At 42.4% G+C, this 16,930-nt stretch overlaps 1 protein-coding gene across 4 annotated transcripts in view; it reads right to left on the bottom strand.

The window, feature by feature from the left end:
* Nucleotides 1-16,930, bottom strand: part of bsna (bassoon presynaptic cytomatrix protein a) — a 75,085-nt gene that overhangs the window by 16,104 nt on the left and 42,051 nt on the right. For 3 of the 4 annotated variants that reach the window (XM_078798199.1, XM_078798200.1, XM_078798201.1), the window contains exons 4-8: nucleotides 10,017-10,478; nucleotides 4,408-9,681; nucleotides 2,820-2,987; nucleotides 1,593-1,849; nucleotides 568-1,501 (exon numbers count right to left, since the gene is read on the bottom strand). In XM_078798199.1, coding sequence (XP_078654325.1) covers nucleotides 568-1,501; nucleotides 1,593-1,849; nucleotides 2,820-2,987; nucleotides 4,408-9,681; nucleotides 10,017-10,478 — 7,095 coding nt within the window. The remainder of the gene's footprint in view (nucleotides 1-567; nucleotides 1,502-1,592; nucleotides 1,850-2,819; nucleotides 2,988-4,407; nucleotides 9,682-10,016; nucleotides 10,479-16,930) is intronic. The other variant, XM_058084001.2, reaches the window with a different exon arrangement.

Below are 16,930 nucleotides of genomic sequence, written 5' to 3'. Positions count from 1 at the left end.
CAAAACAAAATTAAATTAAACAAAAATTAATAAAATTTAAAAATAAAAATTAATTATATTAGGAAAGCAGGAAGTGAACAAATGTGAGTCTTGAACCAGTCATGATTTTCTATATACTATATCACTATATTGACACTTACTATGGTACCCATTATGTCATTGGATGGTCATATCACCTTGTACTTGGGTACGAGGTGCATTATTAAAAAAAAAAACCTGTATAATGGAAAGCAGGAAGTGAACAAATGTAACAGTTACTGATTGTAAAAGTACCAGATGGAGGGGTAGGATTTAATAAGCTTTGCTTCTTCCTACTCCTTTTGGACATGTGGAACTGTGAACTGATTATGTGATGCATTCAATTGTAATCTGATGCATGTTCAAATGAAATTAAACCATTACCATTACCATTACCATTACCATTACCATTACCATTACCATTACCATTACCATTACCATTACCATTACCATTACCATTACCATTACCATTACCATTACCATTACCATTACCACATAAATCCATTCTCTTTAATGTGATTATTGTTAGTATGATTTGAGTGACGTTACCTGGCTCTGGAGTGCTTGTTGTTGATACAGGGACAGCCTTGCCCTGGTGTGCTCATCGGCAGTAGGACTGAGAGATTTGGGATCTGACATGGACCTTTGTGTGGTCTTCATTGGTTTGGGCACAGAAGGATGTCGCTGTGGGGATTCAGCGGTGTACGACTTCTGCTGAGGGGTCACATGAGCCTTGTTCAACCTTTCACTGGATAGCGAATTCTCCAACAAGCGATGCGGAGACACGGGAGAGACAGGAGAGTAGAGGACCTGTGGGGATTTCGGAACTGTCTGCTGCTGCCGGATGATGCTGGAGATGGACTCGTTGTGTAGGTGGTTGTGAGGCTGGTAGTTAATATCAAGCGGGTCGGGACGCCGGCGTTCAAACTTGGCGGCGTTTGCTGTGATATGCTGCTGCTGACGGTGATGCGTGGAAATGTCAGGAGGACCAGACTGCTGGGTTGCACAGCCGGTGGAGGAAGAGTAGGGGCTCACTGTGGTTGGTATGCTGAGCTGGGGAGCGACAACACCTTGCGACTGGGCTTCTGGTTCAGTCTGGCATGCTAGCGACTGTCCCTTTGTGGTCCGTTCCGGTCCTGATATATAATGCACAATCTCTACTTTATTCGGGTCTGGTAATGTCACATGGATCGCGGGGGAGACCCTTCCAAGGTGCTCTACTTCGGTCTGGCAAGACATTTCCCTGATGGTTTGGACCGCTATACTGGAGGACACCATACTGGAGGTCCTGGTTTTGGACACCGTGCTTGCCGTGGTTGTGGCAGGAACGGCGCCAGTGGCGGTGGATTCAGAATGCCGAGAGTAACGAGAACGTCGTCGGCGCACTGGCTGTCCAGTTTCAGCTTTGTCCTCGTCGTCATCTGTCTGAACTGAGCAGTCCACGCTACGCCCACGCCTCCTGGTTCGATGACGCATCATGTACCTGACAGAAAGAAGAATTCAACAATTATGATTCTTGGACATTCATTTTTAAATTAGCATCATTACATTGTAATTACATAAACATATCTTACCTCTCCTCTCCATCTTCGTCATCTGTTTGTACACAACTGTCCACGTTCCTGCGTGGGGAGACATGGAAGACCACGCCTTCTCCGTCTAAACTGTCTCTGCTCAGCCTGGTCATGGAACTGTGTTTCCTCATGTTGCTTCTGGTCTCAACGTGCTCATCGTGAATCCTCAAACACATCTCTGAAGACGAGTTTGGGAGAGACCGGGATCCAATTTGAGGGTCAGTGAAAGGATGGAGAGGCTGTCCATCCGTGTCCACCTGCAACGGAGGACATTTTTTATTATTTCTAAAATCACAAAAACTTATAGTTAATCTTCAAACGGCTAAAATAATGCATAATACTAAAAATAACCAATTCCCTAAAAATGTCATCCAATACTTCTCTACAAGAGAGGAGAAATATGATCTCAGGGAAGAACTACATTTGAAACACTTATATGCTAGGACTACGTTAAAAAGCCATAGCATTTCAGTATGTGGAATCAAACTATGGAATGGATTGAGTAAGGAAGTCAAACAATGCACAACGATGAGCCAATTCAAGAAACAATACAAGCAGTTGATGTTTGCTAAATACAAGGATGAAGAGTCTTGAACCAGTCATGATGTGCTATTTATATCACTATATTGACACTTACTTTAGTACTATATTGACAGTATGGTACTATATTGACACTATATTGACAGTTACGATGGTACCGATTCTGTCATTGTATGGTCATATCACCTTGTAATTCGGTATGTGACAAAAAAATAAAACAAAACAAAATTAAATTAAACAAAAATTAATAAAATTAAAAAATAAAAATTAATTATATTAGGAAAGCAGGAAGTGAACAAATGTGAGTCTTGAACCAGTCATGATTTTCTATATACTATATCACTATATTGACACTTACTATGGTACCCATTATGTCATTGGATGGTCATATCACCTCGTACTTTGGTACGAGGTGCATTATTTAAAAAAAAACAAAAAACTTAAACTATATTAGGAAAGCAGGAAGTGAACAAATGTAACAGTTACTGATTGTAAAAGTACCAGATGGAGGGGTAGGATTTAATAAGCTTTGCTTCTTCCTACTCCTTTTCGACATGTGGAACTGTGAACTGATTATGGGATGCATTCAATTGGAATCTGATGCATGCTCAAATGAAATAAAACCATTACCATTTTTTTGATGATAGGTATCGTGATAGCGACTCTCTCTTGGTGCTGGCAACCCACCTGCATGTTTTGGGCTGCAGCGGTTTTCTGCCGCTTCTGTTCTTCAAGCTGCTGCTGGAGCTGTTGCTGTAAGGACTGGATCTGGTCTAGCTGGGACTTCTGTTGGGCGAGCTGTTCTCTTTGGACCACAAGCTGTTTCTCTCGTTCTTGTTGCTGTTGCTGTAGAACCTAAAATACAGAACGGAAAGAATTGCAGCTGACAAACACAACAAAGAAATCAATTAGCCAAGTCGGAATGAGACTGGGATGAGGGCGGGGAAAGGTGGTGAGAGGAAAAGCAGCAGTCAATGTTGCTGAGAATTGGACATATTTGCTTGAATAAGTGATTAAATAAAAAAAATCACAATGGAGTTATTCTTGGATGGGTTGGAAAAGGCTCCGAATGTCTATGTATTGCCAAAAAACATAAATGCAATAATACAACACAAAAAAGTACAGCATCACTTGCCAGTCATGTAATGCTCAGAAGAAAATATTTGAATGGATATTTTTTGTTGCATATATGACAGCCTGTTGCAAATAAAGGCGCTGGGGGCTTTTGCTGCTACTGTAGATTATGGGATGCAAAAACATTCTCTTGAGTGCATATTTTATTAGCATCAAGCAAAGCGTTCACACCTGTTGAACAGAGTAAACTTGAAAGATTTTCAACTGCTTCTTCTAGCAAAAAAAAAAGAAGACAGGTAATATGTTAGCTCTTCATGTTAACTCTACAGACATTTTCATAATGATTTCATAATCAGTCATGATGTGCTATACATATCACTATATTGACAGTTGCTATGGTACCCATTATGTCATTGTATGGTCATATCACCTCGTACTTTGGTACGTGACAAAAAATTAAAAAAATATATTAGGAAAGCAGGAAGTGAACAAATGTAACAGTTACCGATTGTAAAAGTACCAGATGGAGGGGTAGGATTTAATAAGCTTTGCTTCTTCCTACTCCTTTTGGACATGTGGAACTGTGAACTGATTATGTGATGCATTCAATTGTAATCTGATGCATGTTCAAATGAAATAAAACCATTACCATTACCATAATAGTAGACCAAATAAATCCTTATATATTTAGGGCTAGGTTGCACGGCGGTCGAGTGGTTAGCGCGCAGACCTCACAGCTCGGAGACCTGAGTTCAATCTCACTCTCGGCCATCTCTGTGTGGAGTTTGCATGTTCTCCCCGTGCATGCGTGGGTTTTCTCCGGGTACTCCGGTTGGCCTGGATCGTGCTTTTGGCATTTAGCTTGTTAGCTTCTTCTGTCGCGAGTGAACAATTGCAATTGAAGACCGAGTGGGAAGGTTCTGGAGCTGAGTCTGATCTACTAATTATAATATAAAAAAAATAACAATTACTGTTATGTTGATCTGAAATCAGAGAATGTGAACATCAAGCTAGCAGGAGGGATTCAAGGGGGAGGACTGAACGGCGTCAAAAACTCTCAATTCATAATAGTGAATTTTCACTAGTGGGATCCACTGTGCTGTGTAAAGGACATACTGTACATCTTCCACAAAAAAAAACGGAACAGCCACCAAGTAAAAACAGTATCAACCACAAAACATGAATGCAACCATCCTTATACCTGTTCCTTGATGTTCTGCAGCTCGTGCAATTCTCTCTGCACCAGGATCTGCTCCTTTTCCCTGTGCAATTTCAGCTCCATCCTTTCCCGTTCCAACTCCTCTTGCAAGCGCAATTGGCGGAGTTTCTCTAACTCGACACGCTCCCGCTCCATCTGGAGGAGCTGCTCTTGCTGTCGATGCAGCCTTTCTGCTTCACTTTCACCCTCCTTGTGTATAGCACCTGGCGGGGGGAATTGTGGTAGACCCCCTTGGACTGGTAACCCACTTGAGGAAGCAGGAGGGCCGGCTGACGTATAGCACTGAGCGATTGTTGCTTGTTGCTGTTGTTGGCTGTTCAGGTGGGCTTGGGACATGTTTAGTGGTTGCTGCTGTGTTTCAGTTGGGATCACATGAGCTCCTGGCACGGAGCAAACCTCAGCTGAGGAAGAGGTCACATTAGCACCCTTACCAAGGTAAACGGGTTCATCTTGGACTGTCGAGGGGGTGGTTGTCATTGGAACAGAGACTTGGGCACTTGCTGGTGTTGAAGTTGTTATTGCAGCAGCGATGGTGGCAGTGGTTGTCATTTGGAGAAGACCCGGTCCGGGGTAACGTATTGGAGCTTGTCCAGATAAGGACATTCTGGGAGTCATGGGTAATCTGGTGAGACTGGAGAGTGGTACAGCTGTCATGTTAGGAGATGGATAAGGTCTGTAAACACCTCTGAGTAGTGGGCGAAGAACAGAAGAAGGCTGGGTTGTAATCGGTAAGGTCGAAGCAATGGGTGTCTGGATGGTGGAGTAGATCATCCCATCAGAGGACCTAATGGCCGCAGGGTACAACGCTCTGAGACTGGCTTGTCTGGCATTGATTAGGTTGGTAAGAGCTTGGTTGTGGGATAACGGTTTTCCATCTAATCCAAACATCAGGTTTTGTCTTAATCCAAGGCCAGCTGACAGTCTTGAGGTCGCTGAGCTGGTTCCTCTTCCTAAGCTACCAAACTGCATCAAGTCTGGATTACTTCCATATCGATCCATGGAATTCAGTGCAGCACACATTCGGCTGATCTCTCTGGCAGTCGTGGCACTATACTGAGCCAGATTAGCTTCCTGGAAATTGGCAATATCCCGAGCAGAGTAGCCATAATCAGAATTGATGTTAGACAGGGAATTATATCTCCTTATTGGTAATGTCGGGGCAGAAATGTCCCCTCCATGTCGCAAATCTGTGTAGGACCCATACTGCATTCCAATGTATCCTCCATAACCATGTTTTACTGCATTTAAATCCACCGTAAGATCTCCTTGAAGGTGTGGTTCCAGTTTAGAATGATAAGACTGGAGTGCCGCCTCAGCCAGGTTGGTATCAGACATTGAAGGTTGAAGTCTACCAGGATAAGGCAATGTGTAAGACTTCCGGCCGTCCATCGGATACTCATGGTACCTTACTGGTTGTCTTTCTTGGTCAGAATCGTAGGACAGAGGTGGTGCAGAAGGAGGCCGTACGCCCTCTTTCTCGTTGCCACCAACACAGCTTCCACCAAATGGAAGTCGGTAAACATCACAGCAAGCTGGTTGGTTGTCCGGTTTAATTTGGCCTCCTGTGAGATCTACAGCATCCTGTCCTTCTTCAACTTTAATTAGCTGGGTCACCGCCCTGGCTTGCTCTGGACCCGTATCCATTTGTACTACCATACTATGTGGTAGTTTCCCTCCTGTAACCACACCAGGAGGACTGGGCTTGCCTTTTAGCTCAATGGGCCCAGTGCCATACAAGTCAGGGTTGACGACTGGCGATACAGCACTGACAACAGCTGACGCATTGCTAGTCTGGCTAACCAGCATGTCTTTTTTCAGCATGGGCGGGGCCTGGCCGGGAAGGTTATATCTGGCTAAAACGGATACCTGTTGCTGCTGATGTTGCATCTGGTGATGGTGCTGCAGCTGCTGCTCCAGAAGCTCTTGTTGCATCTGCAACTTCTCTTGTTGTTTTTGGAGTTCTTTCTGTTGAATACTGAGATCCTCAAGTTTAGCATCGATTTTTGGTATTGAGGGGTCAGTTGGGGGTGACAGCGGGGGTTTGTTCTGGGAAAAACACACAGCTGAACCCATGCCCTGACCTAAGTCCACTCTATTGTGATAGGGATCGCCATAGACCATCGGCTGTTTGGGTTGACTCATGAACATCGAAGCTGCCACTGTTACGCTTACAGTGGTTGGCGTGATGCTTTCCTGGGCGTTCAGGTTCATAATCAGCGGCTGTACAATTGTTGAATGTCGGCCCCCCTCTGGTCCGCCGTGGTATTTCCTGCATTCAGTGGCGAGAGACGTGAGATCCATTCCTTGATCGGTCATAATGATTGGAGCTGGTTTGGAAACGGTCCTGAGGTCAACAACACTTCCACCTTGGATCATATGACCCTGCTCTACCCGGGATGTCCCAGGAACCGTAGATATACGGCACAGGGAGATATTATCCATAGAAACAGATCCTCTAGTATAAGTGCTGACTGTGGTCGCCATACTTGTTCCAACATTGACCTTTTCTATTCTTTGGGTTCTGTAGAAGCTGCGTGTCGGCGAGTGTTGGTAAGGTGGCGTATCCGGAGGACTACCACATGGTGAATAGGAGTCAAATGTCGATTGACGGCAAAAGTGTGTCGGTGAAGACAGAGGTGATGTCGCCGTATTGACAGTTATCGGCCGAGCGGGGCTTGCCGGTGGCGAGTATGACGCGTCTTGGGAAGATTGCTGCCGGTAGAGTCGTGGGGAAACCGATCTGTGTGATGTTTGGGTTCCCTGAGCCATAACCGGAGATGTCGGCGCAGAACCCCCCGGGTCCATTCGTAGTGCTGAATTGAAAGTTTGTGTGGAGAACTCGGCCGTAGCCCTCCTGGAGGGGGAACGGGTGGGACTTTGTGGAGGTGGAGATGGAGAAAGAGGAGGGCTGGTGCTCCTGTAGTAGGTTGTATACTTCGGAGAGCGTGGCTCTGAAGCAGATGTTGAACTTTCTCGAACGTGGGCACCACTCCGAGTGTCCCCTACTCTTCTGGTAATGACCTCTCTTTGACTGTAGGCTTGGGTAATCTCTGCAATCTTGCTGCATACACTCGAGACTGTAGCTGAAGATGTTGCCGGACTTCCTGTGTGTCGGGCATACATAGCGGACTGGGTGGACGTCATCGTGGGGCTGGTACTCGTTTGAGAAATAGTTATAGCATCTCTAGCGTAGACTCCATACGCCGCAATCGTAGTTGCAGCTGCCGTTGGCGTGATTCCATTTTTCCCTGCTTGGCTTTTAAATCTATCTTTGTGGGCGTCCTTAGCGGCGTAGTGTTGCGTTACTCTGACATCCGGAATGCGTCCTCCGGTTTCGGCAAAGGAAACCGGTGCGGAGATCTGTGTAGGGCTAGTTCCTGGAGTTAGAAGAGCATTGCTTTGCTCAAGTAGCTTAGCAAAGGCTGAACCTGTGTCCAGGAACTGTTTATCTTGGTAGGAGTTCTCAATCTCGATCTCCACTTGCTCGTCGGTGGCTTGCTGCATTTTTGTGATGTTCTGAGAAGTTTGTCGAATCTCCTTGTAAATATCAGTTTCTATCTCGGCGGCTTCATTATCGTATCCGGTTTGATCTTGTTCATAATCGTATTCGTCATCATAGCCTTGTCCGTTAATGTCTTCCTCGTAGTACTGGCCATGTCGGACTTGTTGCTGCTGCTGTTGTTGCAGTTTCTGTTGTTTTTGAAGTAACTCTGCTTTCCTCATCATCTCCTCGTAAACCTCCTCGGCACTTTTTAACGGTTTGGAAGTGGACGATGGAGCAATTGTTGTCATTGTCGTGGAAGATTTTTCCATTGGAGAGTAAAGGGACATAAAGTTCGGAAGGTTGTATTCACTGCCTGACTTGTAAAGTTTGGACTCGTATCCCTCAGCTTCCGAATCCAGACTCTGAGGCGAGTATTCAGATGCAGAGGAGCGATGGAGTTCTTCCATTTCCGCCGCTTGCCTCAGCTCCTCTGTTGGAGAAGCATCTTCAATAGGTGAGAGGTTACTGGGCGGTGTCTTGGACCTCTCTCTACGTCTTTGAGCTCTCAGTTCCTCTTTATCTCGTTTGGTTTTGCGAGCTGTGCTCCTAATTCTCTGTTGTTCCACCTCCCTCATCTTCTCCTGCTCTCTTAGAAGTTCTTCTTCTTCTCTCAGTTCATCTTCTTCTGATGAGTCTTCAATTGTCGGAAGGAGAGGTCCATGGGAACGATGTCTTGCTTTTCTCTGTTGCTTTGCTTCTTCTAACCTTTGTCTCCTGCTGGGACTACTATCGCTGTCTTCCTCCATTGATGAGATAGAAGTAGGGGACTGTCCCGAGCCATACGAGGACGAAGTTGGCGGCAAAGTGGAGGAGTAGTCACCTCGGGAACGCTCTTCAGGAGAGCCTGTTAAACTTTCCATCTCGAGTTCAGGTTCTCGATCGAGGCTCAAGTCGTTTTCAGTGCTGAGTTCAATGTCTCGGCTGTAGCTGTTTGTGTTGTTGAGTTCAATGGTTTTAAAGCGCCTCAGACCGCCTTGTGAAGCCATCAGGTCTTCCTCACCTTCTTCCACCGAGCTCTTGTAGACATCTGTGGAGCTTTTTGTTTCCTCCTCAAAACTGCTGGAGTGATGCTGGAGGCGCCGCTTCTCTTTTGAAGTGTCGGATATGGTGTGTTTATGGTGGCTTTTCTTTCGCTCATAGCCATATCCTTCATCCTCCTCATCTTCATCTTCTTCCATCTCCTCCTCATCGTCGTTTTCCTCATCGGCACTCATCTCCATGATCTGTCTCCTCATGAACTCCTCATCAGTCATCTCTGTGGGCTCGGCGTCCTTTTCTTTCTTTTTCTTGTCTTCTTTCCCTTCCTTCCATTTACCTTCCCAGTCTCCGCCATCTTCTTCCTCTTCCAATATATCCTCAAGTTCCTCATCCGAGTCGTATGCATCAGGTGGGATTGACAGAGAGCGGGGACGCTGCTTCCCTCTGTCATCCAAGTCCCTATCCCTGTGCTTCCTACCCCTTCTGTCTGCTTTCTCTTCAGAGAGGCTTTTTTCCAGCAAAGGCCTCATGGAGCTTTCCAGTTTTGTGATTTCGGAAGGGCTTGGCGGGGAACCTCGACCGCTGATGCCCCTTTCGCTCAGTTTCATCTCCTCCTCTTGAATCAGACCGGTGATTTCACTGTGGGAGCTGGAGATGCCGTCAGAGGAGTAACCCGTGTCGCTGAGACTTTGGGGGCTGCGTGACAGGTCATGTGTGCTGTTATTTTTGGTGTCCTGAAAAAAGAAACATCAGAATCAGAAATTTATTGGTTTATTGCCAGGTATGATCAAACACATACTAGGAATTTGTTTTGGTGAAGTAGGTGCAGACACATCTATTAAAAAAGAATGAAAAATACAAAATATACAGAATAAACAGTATAAATATATGTACACAGTCTGTTTTTTGTTTGTTATTCCGGAAGTGCAGATTGATTATTTTTCCCAAGAGTCCAACATTTTCAGGTCTTGACATATTGTACGGACTCCACTCAGTAGTTGGCACCCAAATTCATAGAACATATGAAGTAGTGTCATAGCTTTGATGCAACGCCACAAACATTACTTACATTACTTACATCATAATGCCTGGACTTCTTCATTTCCTTGATTGGTGTTATCTGCTCGCCTTTCTTCAAAGCAGGTTTCGTCTCTTTGCCAATTTGTGTTTCAGGAGCTGCCTTGGTCTTTTCATCCGTGGTTTTCGTCTTCTTCTGGGTCTCTGTTATTGGTCCAGCTGATGTAACTGCCGTTGTTGTCTTTGTATCTGTTGCCGGTTTGGCAGCACTGACCCCAAACGTTTCGCTACCGCCACTCCCCGGTTTCTGAATCTGGGGCTGGGCTAGCTTGGACCCCTGCTGATTGGTGGATTTGTGGAGAGGGCTTTGCTGACCGGTTGCAGGCTGGTGGCGGGGAGAACCAGAAGGCTGATGTTTGGGAGACGGGTGGGGAACGGGGAGAGGGGGCTCATCAAGACCACCTCCAGACATTAGCCGCTGTGTTTGGCAGTTGAGACATAGCCATTCTTTTTTCTGAAAGACAACACAAAGAACGACAGTTGGTAACAAACAACAACTGTTTTCTATGCTTGAAGTACAAAATATATGATTTATAAATTCTACTTTGCGGAAATTCACTTATCACTGTCGGATCTGGGACCAATTAACAACAATAAATGGGTAACTACCACATAACTAATCATCTGTCATGCGACTGGAATACAGGACCCTCTTTGTTGTTTGGTCCGCAATACAAAGATACTTATTTGTTACAACTTAATATTTTATTTTCTTAATTTTTATTACATATAAGTATAAATTTTACTTTGTTATAAACTAATTGAATTGCTGTAATTTTGTTACATACTTTTTTTGTTTTCTCAAATTAAATTTCTGATACAGTACAAACTATAGGGCTGCACGGCGGTCGTAAGGTTAGCGCGCATACCTCACAGCTTGGAGACCCGAGTTCAATTCCACCCTCGGCCATCTCTGTGTGGGGTTTGCATGATCTCCCCGTGCATGCGTGGGTTTTCTCCGGGTACTCCGGTTTCCTCCCACATTCCAAAAACATGCTAGGTTAATTAGCGACTCCAAATTGTCCTTAGGTATGAATGTGAGTGTGAATGGTTGTTTGTCTATAGACAGCTGGGATAGGCTCCAGCAACCCCTGCAACCCTCATGAGGATAAGCAGTAGAAATTGAATGAATGAATATTAATTATATGTTCATTCAATCATTCATTTTCTACCGCTTTTTCCTCACGAAGGTCGCGGGGATGCTGGAGCCCAGCTGTCGGCTGGGATAGCCAATCACAGCGCACATATAGACAAACAACCATTCACACTCACATTCATACCTATGGACAATTTGGAGTCGCCAATTAACCTAGCATGTTTTTGGAATGTGGGAGGAAACCGGAGTACCCGGAGAAAACCCACGCATGCACGGGGAGAACATGCAAACTCCACACAGAGATGGCCGAGGGTGGAATTGAACCCTGGTCTCCTAGCTGTGAGGTCTGCGCGCTAACCCTATTGGTACATAGGATATTCTGTTTAGCGTGATTTCATCTTCTTGATCGTTTACATTTCCCACACATTTAAGCTTGCAGCTTCTGTCCACTCCTCCTCCTCCTCCCTCTCTCTTCACTCCCCTGTCACACTCTCCACTCTCCTTTTCTTTTCCTCTAACAGTGTGAAGGCTATTTTTATCCAGAATGCCATTGTTCTGCTCAAGTGCACTCCTGCCCATAGTCCTGGGTGTTCCTTCAGGCTATACTCTCCTGAATTATGTAAACATAATCATACTTGCACACACATGTTCATACGCACATGTTCATACTTCTCATCAATGCAAAACGGAGGCGGCTAACGAGGAGCAGAGAGATGACAGCAGAGGGAGAGAAGAAGGAGGCAGCCACTGCATGGGTGCAATGAGAGTGGGAATGAGTGAAGTGAGTGTACATGAGGCACGCACGTACACAATAACTGAGCGGAGTCTCCAGGGAAGTGCGAGGCTCCCTGCTGAGACTGAAGAAATTGGTGAAAGAAACTCGAGAGGAGGCTGCGGCTAAAGTGGGCGTCAGGCAACTGCTGATTATGATGGTGCCAAAGGTGCTTCTCGACAGTTTGAAGTCATAATCAGGGTGTCAAGGTGTGTGTGTGTGTGGTTTACTTTGAAATGCCGGCTGTAGCTGCAGAGTATGTCAGCACTGATTTCCTGTTTAGTTTAACATTTGACACGTGTCTTAATAACATTTTAATTACATAATAATTTGCATAGTTATTATAGCACATCACAAAATAAAAGTAGTAAACTCCTGGTATGTTCTATGACAGGGGTTCCCAAACTTTACCAACTCAGGGCCCAATTGAAAATCTAAAAAATGTCTGCGGCCCACCTTTGTCCTATCAACAGTATATATACAGTGCATCCGGAAAGTATTCACAGCGCTTCACTTTTTCCACATTTTGTCATGTTACAGCCTCATTCCAAACTGTATTAAATTAATCTCTTACCTCAAAATTCTACACAAAATACTCCATTATGACAATGTGAAAAAGTTTTTTTTTGACTTTTTTTGAATTTATTAAAAATAGAAAACTAAGAAATCACATTTACATAAGTATTCACAGCCTTTGCCATGAAGCTCAAAATTGAGCTCAGGTGCATCTTTTTTCCACTGATCATCCTTGAGATCTTTCTACAGCTTAATTGGAGTCCACCTGCAGTAAATTCAGTTGATTGGACATGATTTGGAAATATAATAACTGTCTATATAAGGTCCCACAGTTGACTGTGCATGTCAGAGCACAAACACCAAGCATGAAGTCAAAAGAACGGTCTGTAGACCTGCGAGACAGGATTGTCTTGAGGCACAAATCTGGGGAAGGATACAGAAAAATTTCTGCTGCTTTGAAGGTCCCTATGAGCACAGTGGCCTCCATTATTCGTAAATGGAAGACGTTTGGAACCACCAGGACTCTTCCTAGAGCTGGCCGGCCTTCTAAACTGAGCGATCGGGGAAGAAGGGCCTTAGTCAGGGAGGTGACCAAGGCCCCGATGGTCACTCTGTCAGAGCTCCAGCGTTCCTCTGTGGAGAGAGGAGAGCCTTCCAGAAGGACAACCATCTCTGCAGCAATCCACCAATCAGGCCTGTATGGTAGAGTGGCCAGACGAAAGCCACTCCTTAGTAAAAGGAACATGGCAGCCCGTCTGGAATTTGCCAAAAAGCACCTGAATGACTCTCAGACCATGAGAAACAAAATTCTCTGGTCTGATGGCTTTCGTCTGGCCACTCTACCATACAGGCCTGATTGGTGGATTGCTGCAGAGATGGTTTATCATTATTATTATTATAATAATTCTTATAATTATAATAATTCTTATAATAATATAATAATAATAATAATAATAATAATAATAATAGTAATAATGAAGCTATTATATTATTATTGTTATTATTATTATTTAATAATATAACTATAATATAATCATAATTATTTTTAATTAATTTATTTTTTATATTATTATTATTATTATTATTATTATATTATATATAATTATTATATTATTGTTAGTAATCATAAAAATAAAATTATATTCTAAAAATATGATAATAATTATTAATATAGTAATAATAATAAAAATAGGAAGAAATAATAATAATTAATAAATAATCTGTGGTGTACCAAGACTGGCATGATGACCAGTTGTTATTATTATTATCATTATATTAATAATAATAATAATTATTATTATTATTAAAATAATAATAATATAATTATTATTATTATTAAAATATAATAAAAATAAAATTATATTCTAAAAACATAATAATTATTAATATAATAATAATAATAATAATAATAATAATAATAATAATAATAATAATAATAATAATAATAATAATAATAATAATAATAATAATAATAATAATAATAATAATAATAATAATAATAATAATAATAATACCAATAATAATAATAATAATACCAATAATAATAAGAAGAATTAATAAATAATCTGTGGTGTACCAAGACTGGCATGATGACCAGAGAGCTACGTTCTAATCATAAACTGTATAAGGTTCCTAAAATATTGTGACAGGTCAATAACACTCAATAGGTTATTACTTAGGCCTATAAATATATTTTTAATCATGCAATAAATATTTTACAATAAAAAAAAATTTGTACCAGTACCACCACGGCCCACCAAAGGACCGTGGCACACACTTTGGGAATCACTGTTCTATGACTAAGGAACATGAAATGCTACTTTAATATTAGACTAAAATTTGAATCTGTGAGGACATCATAAGTGTCAGGTAATGCAGTGTTTGCGTGGTTGGGGTTTCACGTGAAGAAATCAACCCAATACGGGATGTGTGTGTTTAGTCGTGTTTTGTGTGGATGCAGGCTGCAGGGATCACAGGGTTTTGACTCCTGCAATAAAAAAAGATGGCTTTTAGCCAACAGCAGAGCAAAGCTGCCATAAAGTGAGCTTTATGGCTCTGTGCCGGCCCCAAATGAACCCTGATTATTTCTACAGGTTTCTGTTAGTGTTGATCAATCTTTTCTCTGATGTTTGTAAGGTTTTCTTTTTCAGCACTGAACAGCTCCTCTGTACAATCATCCTGACTGTTCTCCTGACTTCACTTTTTTTTCGGATAACTGACAGGACTCACCAAATTAGCTCTATGGGGGCAACGACAACAACAAAAAAAGTTCACCAAATTGAAGTTCTCGCCGTACTGTGTGTGTACCCTGCTGGGTATTAAAGTATTAGTCTTGGTGTACGGCTGAGCGAGAGAAAGTCTGCAGCCTTTGAAGTGCTCAAGTGTGGACTTTGAAGAGCAGGCTTCCTGCACATTGCAGCATCTTTGACTGAGGAAATGATCAGACAAGATATGAGGCTGAATAGTTATACGTCACATATGTGACAGTAATGAATCCTGCTTCTCTTCTCTTGACGGAGGTGAATCTCATACAGCGTGATTGCTGGTTGTAGTACTTTGACGATCACTGCTTTATACATTAATATTCCACCAATAAAAAAACAAGTAGTCAAGCAATCGTATGAACACAGTTGTTTTGATTTTAGCCTTTTGCTAAAACCTTTACTGTTAGTCTCTAATTTTAAATGAATTTTAAAAATTTCACTGCTACTCTGAAAGTACTGTTCTATTGTGCTGAAATATTTATTAGTCAGATGTCCTCATTTGACTCCGAACACACACACACTAACACACACATGCACTGTCATCTGCCCTTCATTTCTGTGACTCATGTCAGCCATGCTTTGCTTGAACTTATACTTCTCTCTCTCTATGCATGTGTGGTTTAGCCCTGACATACTGTGGATTAATTCAGCCCACCAAATACTGCATGGAACGCAAACTATGCAAGCTATGCAGCCACACATCTGAGATTTATGTGAGGTGGAAGGTGCTTGTCACTGCCGGCTTTCCATAGAAAGGAAAAGCATATTCTATAAAATAGCCCTGATGTGACAATCTACATTATATAAACTTGGCAGGCATGCTCCACTAAAAGTGTTCACTTTTGCCCCCCTCAAAATCTCCATAGTCTGCTCTTCTTCATTGTATTTTCATACAATTCATTACCACAACTAAAAGTTGGATATTTACCAAATGTCATCTACACAGTTCATTTTGTTGAAAATCTTGAGGAAACCGGCCTTTATTGTAAAATCACCGATCTAAATCTAGAACGGAATGAGCGATGAGCAAATAAAGTGTGGATTTGAAGAAAAAAAATATGATTATGTGTTTGAGTTTTACATTTCCCGGCGTCACTATCTGCGACAATGTATGCTGTGACGTCACATATGCGACTTGTGTTTACATCAGAAACAACGTGGATGCCGCTAGCTTTCGAGCGTTTTTTACTTGCTTGTATTTGCGAGCCCAAATAATGCAGTTGCGATAAAACATCTTATTTAAAACAATATAAAACAATTTATCAAAAATAACAATGTCATGTTCTAAACCAAAAAAGTAAAAAGTGAATAAAACTAAGTCAGTCCACACGAACGAGCCGTGTTCGATGTTTGCGGAAGTGACAGGCTCACAAAGGATGATTCTGATTGGATTGAATATTAGGAACTACTGCCGCCTACAGGTAGGACATGGTTATGACTCGGATCACTAATTTATTAATACGGTTACGTGTGCATGTTCAGAGTTGTGTGGAAAATATGCGGTGTTAAAAATACCCTGCTACGTGTGGACAAGGCCTTAATCTAATGGTGGTGGCATTCTGTTACAGCACACACACACACACACAGCACCAATAAGATCCATCCAATGGTTGCATGCTCACACTGTGTGGTGGAATCATCCATCTGCTCTGAATGCATCTCTTGTTGTTCTGTTCCTTCAGTCTTTGCCATTCTAGCTGGGAAAAACAGTACTGGTATAGTATCGTCTGATTTCACTCATGTATCAGCAGCATAAAACATCCCTACTACTAATACACATACATGTGTATTTTACATAGCAGCAACATTCAGCAGTACTTGACTTATTCTCATTCCTTCTGGGAAATTTAGCAATAAAACTACAATCAACCCTCCTGGTGATTTACTACAGCCAAACACACACACACTTTATTGATCAGCACCCACAGGAGCTCTATCATTATAGGATGAAATTTAATCTAGTCGGAGTCCAAGACGGCGGAAATAAATAAGAAATGGGTTCTATACTAGTGGTGTGTGTGTGTGTGTGTGTGTGCAATTCGTTTTCCGGTGGCCATAAAACTTGGTCAGTGACATTGTTTTCGCATTCCTCCCCTAACACTGAAAAAAATCATATCTGCACTTTTCCCCTACAAATATATAGTACTTGTACTTTCAGATTTTTGCAAAAAAACTTCAATACATCAATATTTTAGTAGTTTTATATGTATAGTTGTTAATCAAAATAACTATAAAAGCAATCTTCACTCGCTAAATGT

This window comes from Doryrhamphus excisus, linkage group LG17 (assembly GCF_037039965.1).
Source record: "Doryrhamphus excisus strain RoL-2023G ecotype Guam linkage group LG17, RoL_Dexc_Guam_v1.1, whole genome shotgun sequence".
Lineage (NCBI taxonomy): Eukaryota > Metazoa > Chordata > Actinopteri > Syngnathiformes > Syngnathidae > Doryrhamphus > Doryrhamphus excisus.
This window is presented reverse-complemented; position numbering and strand designations above follow the sequence as displayed.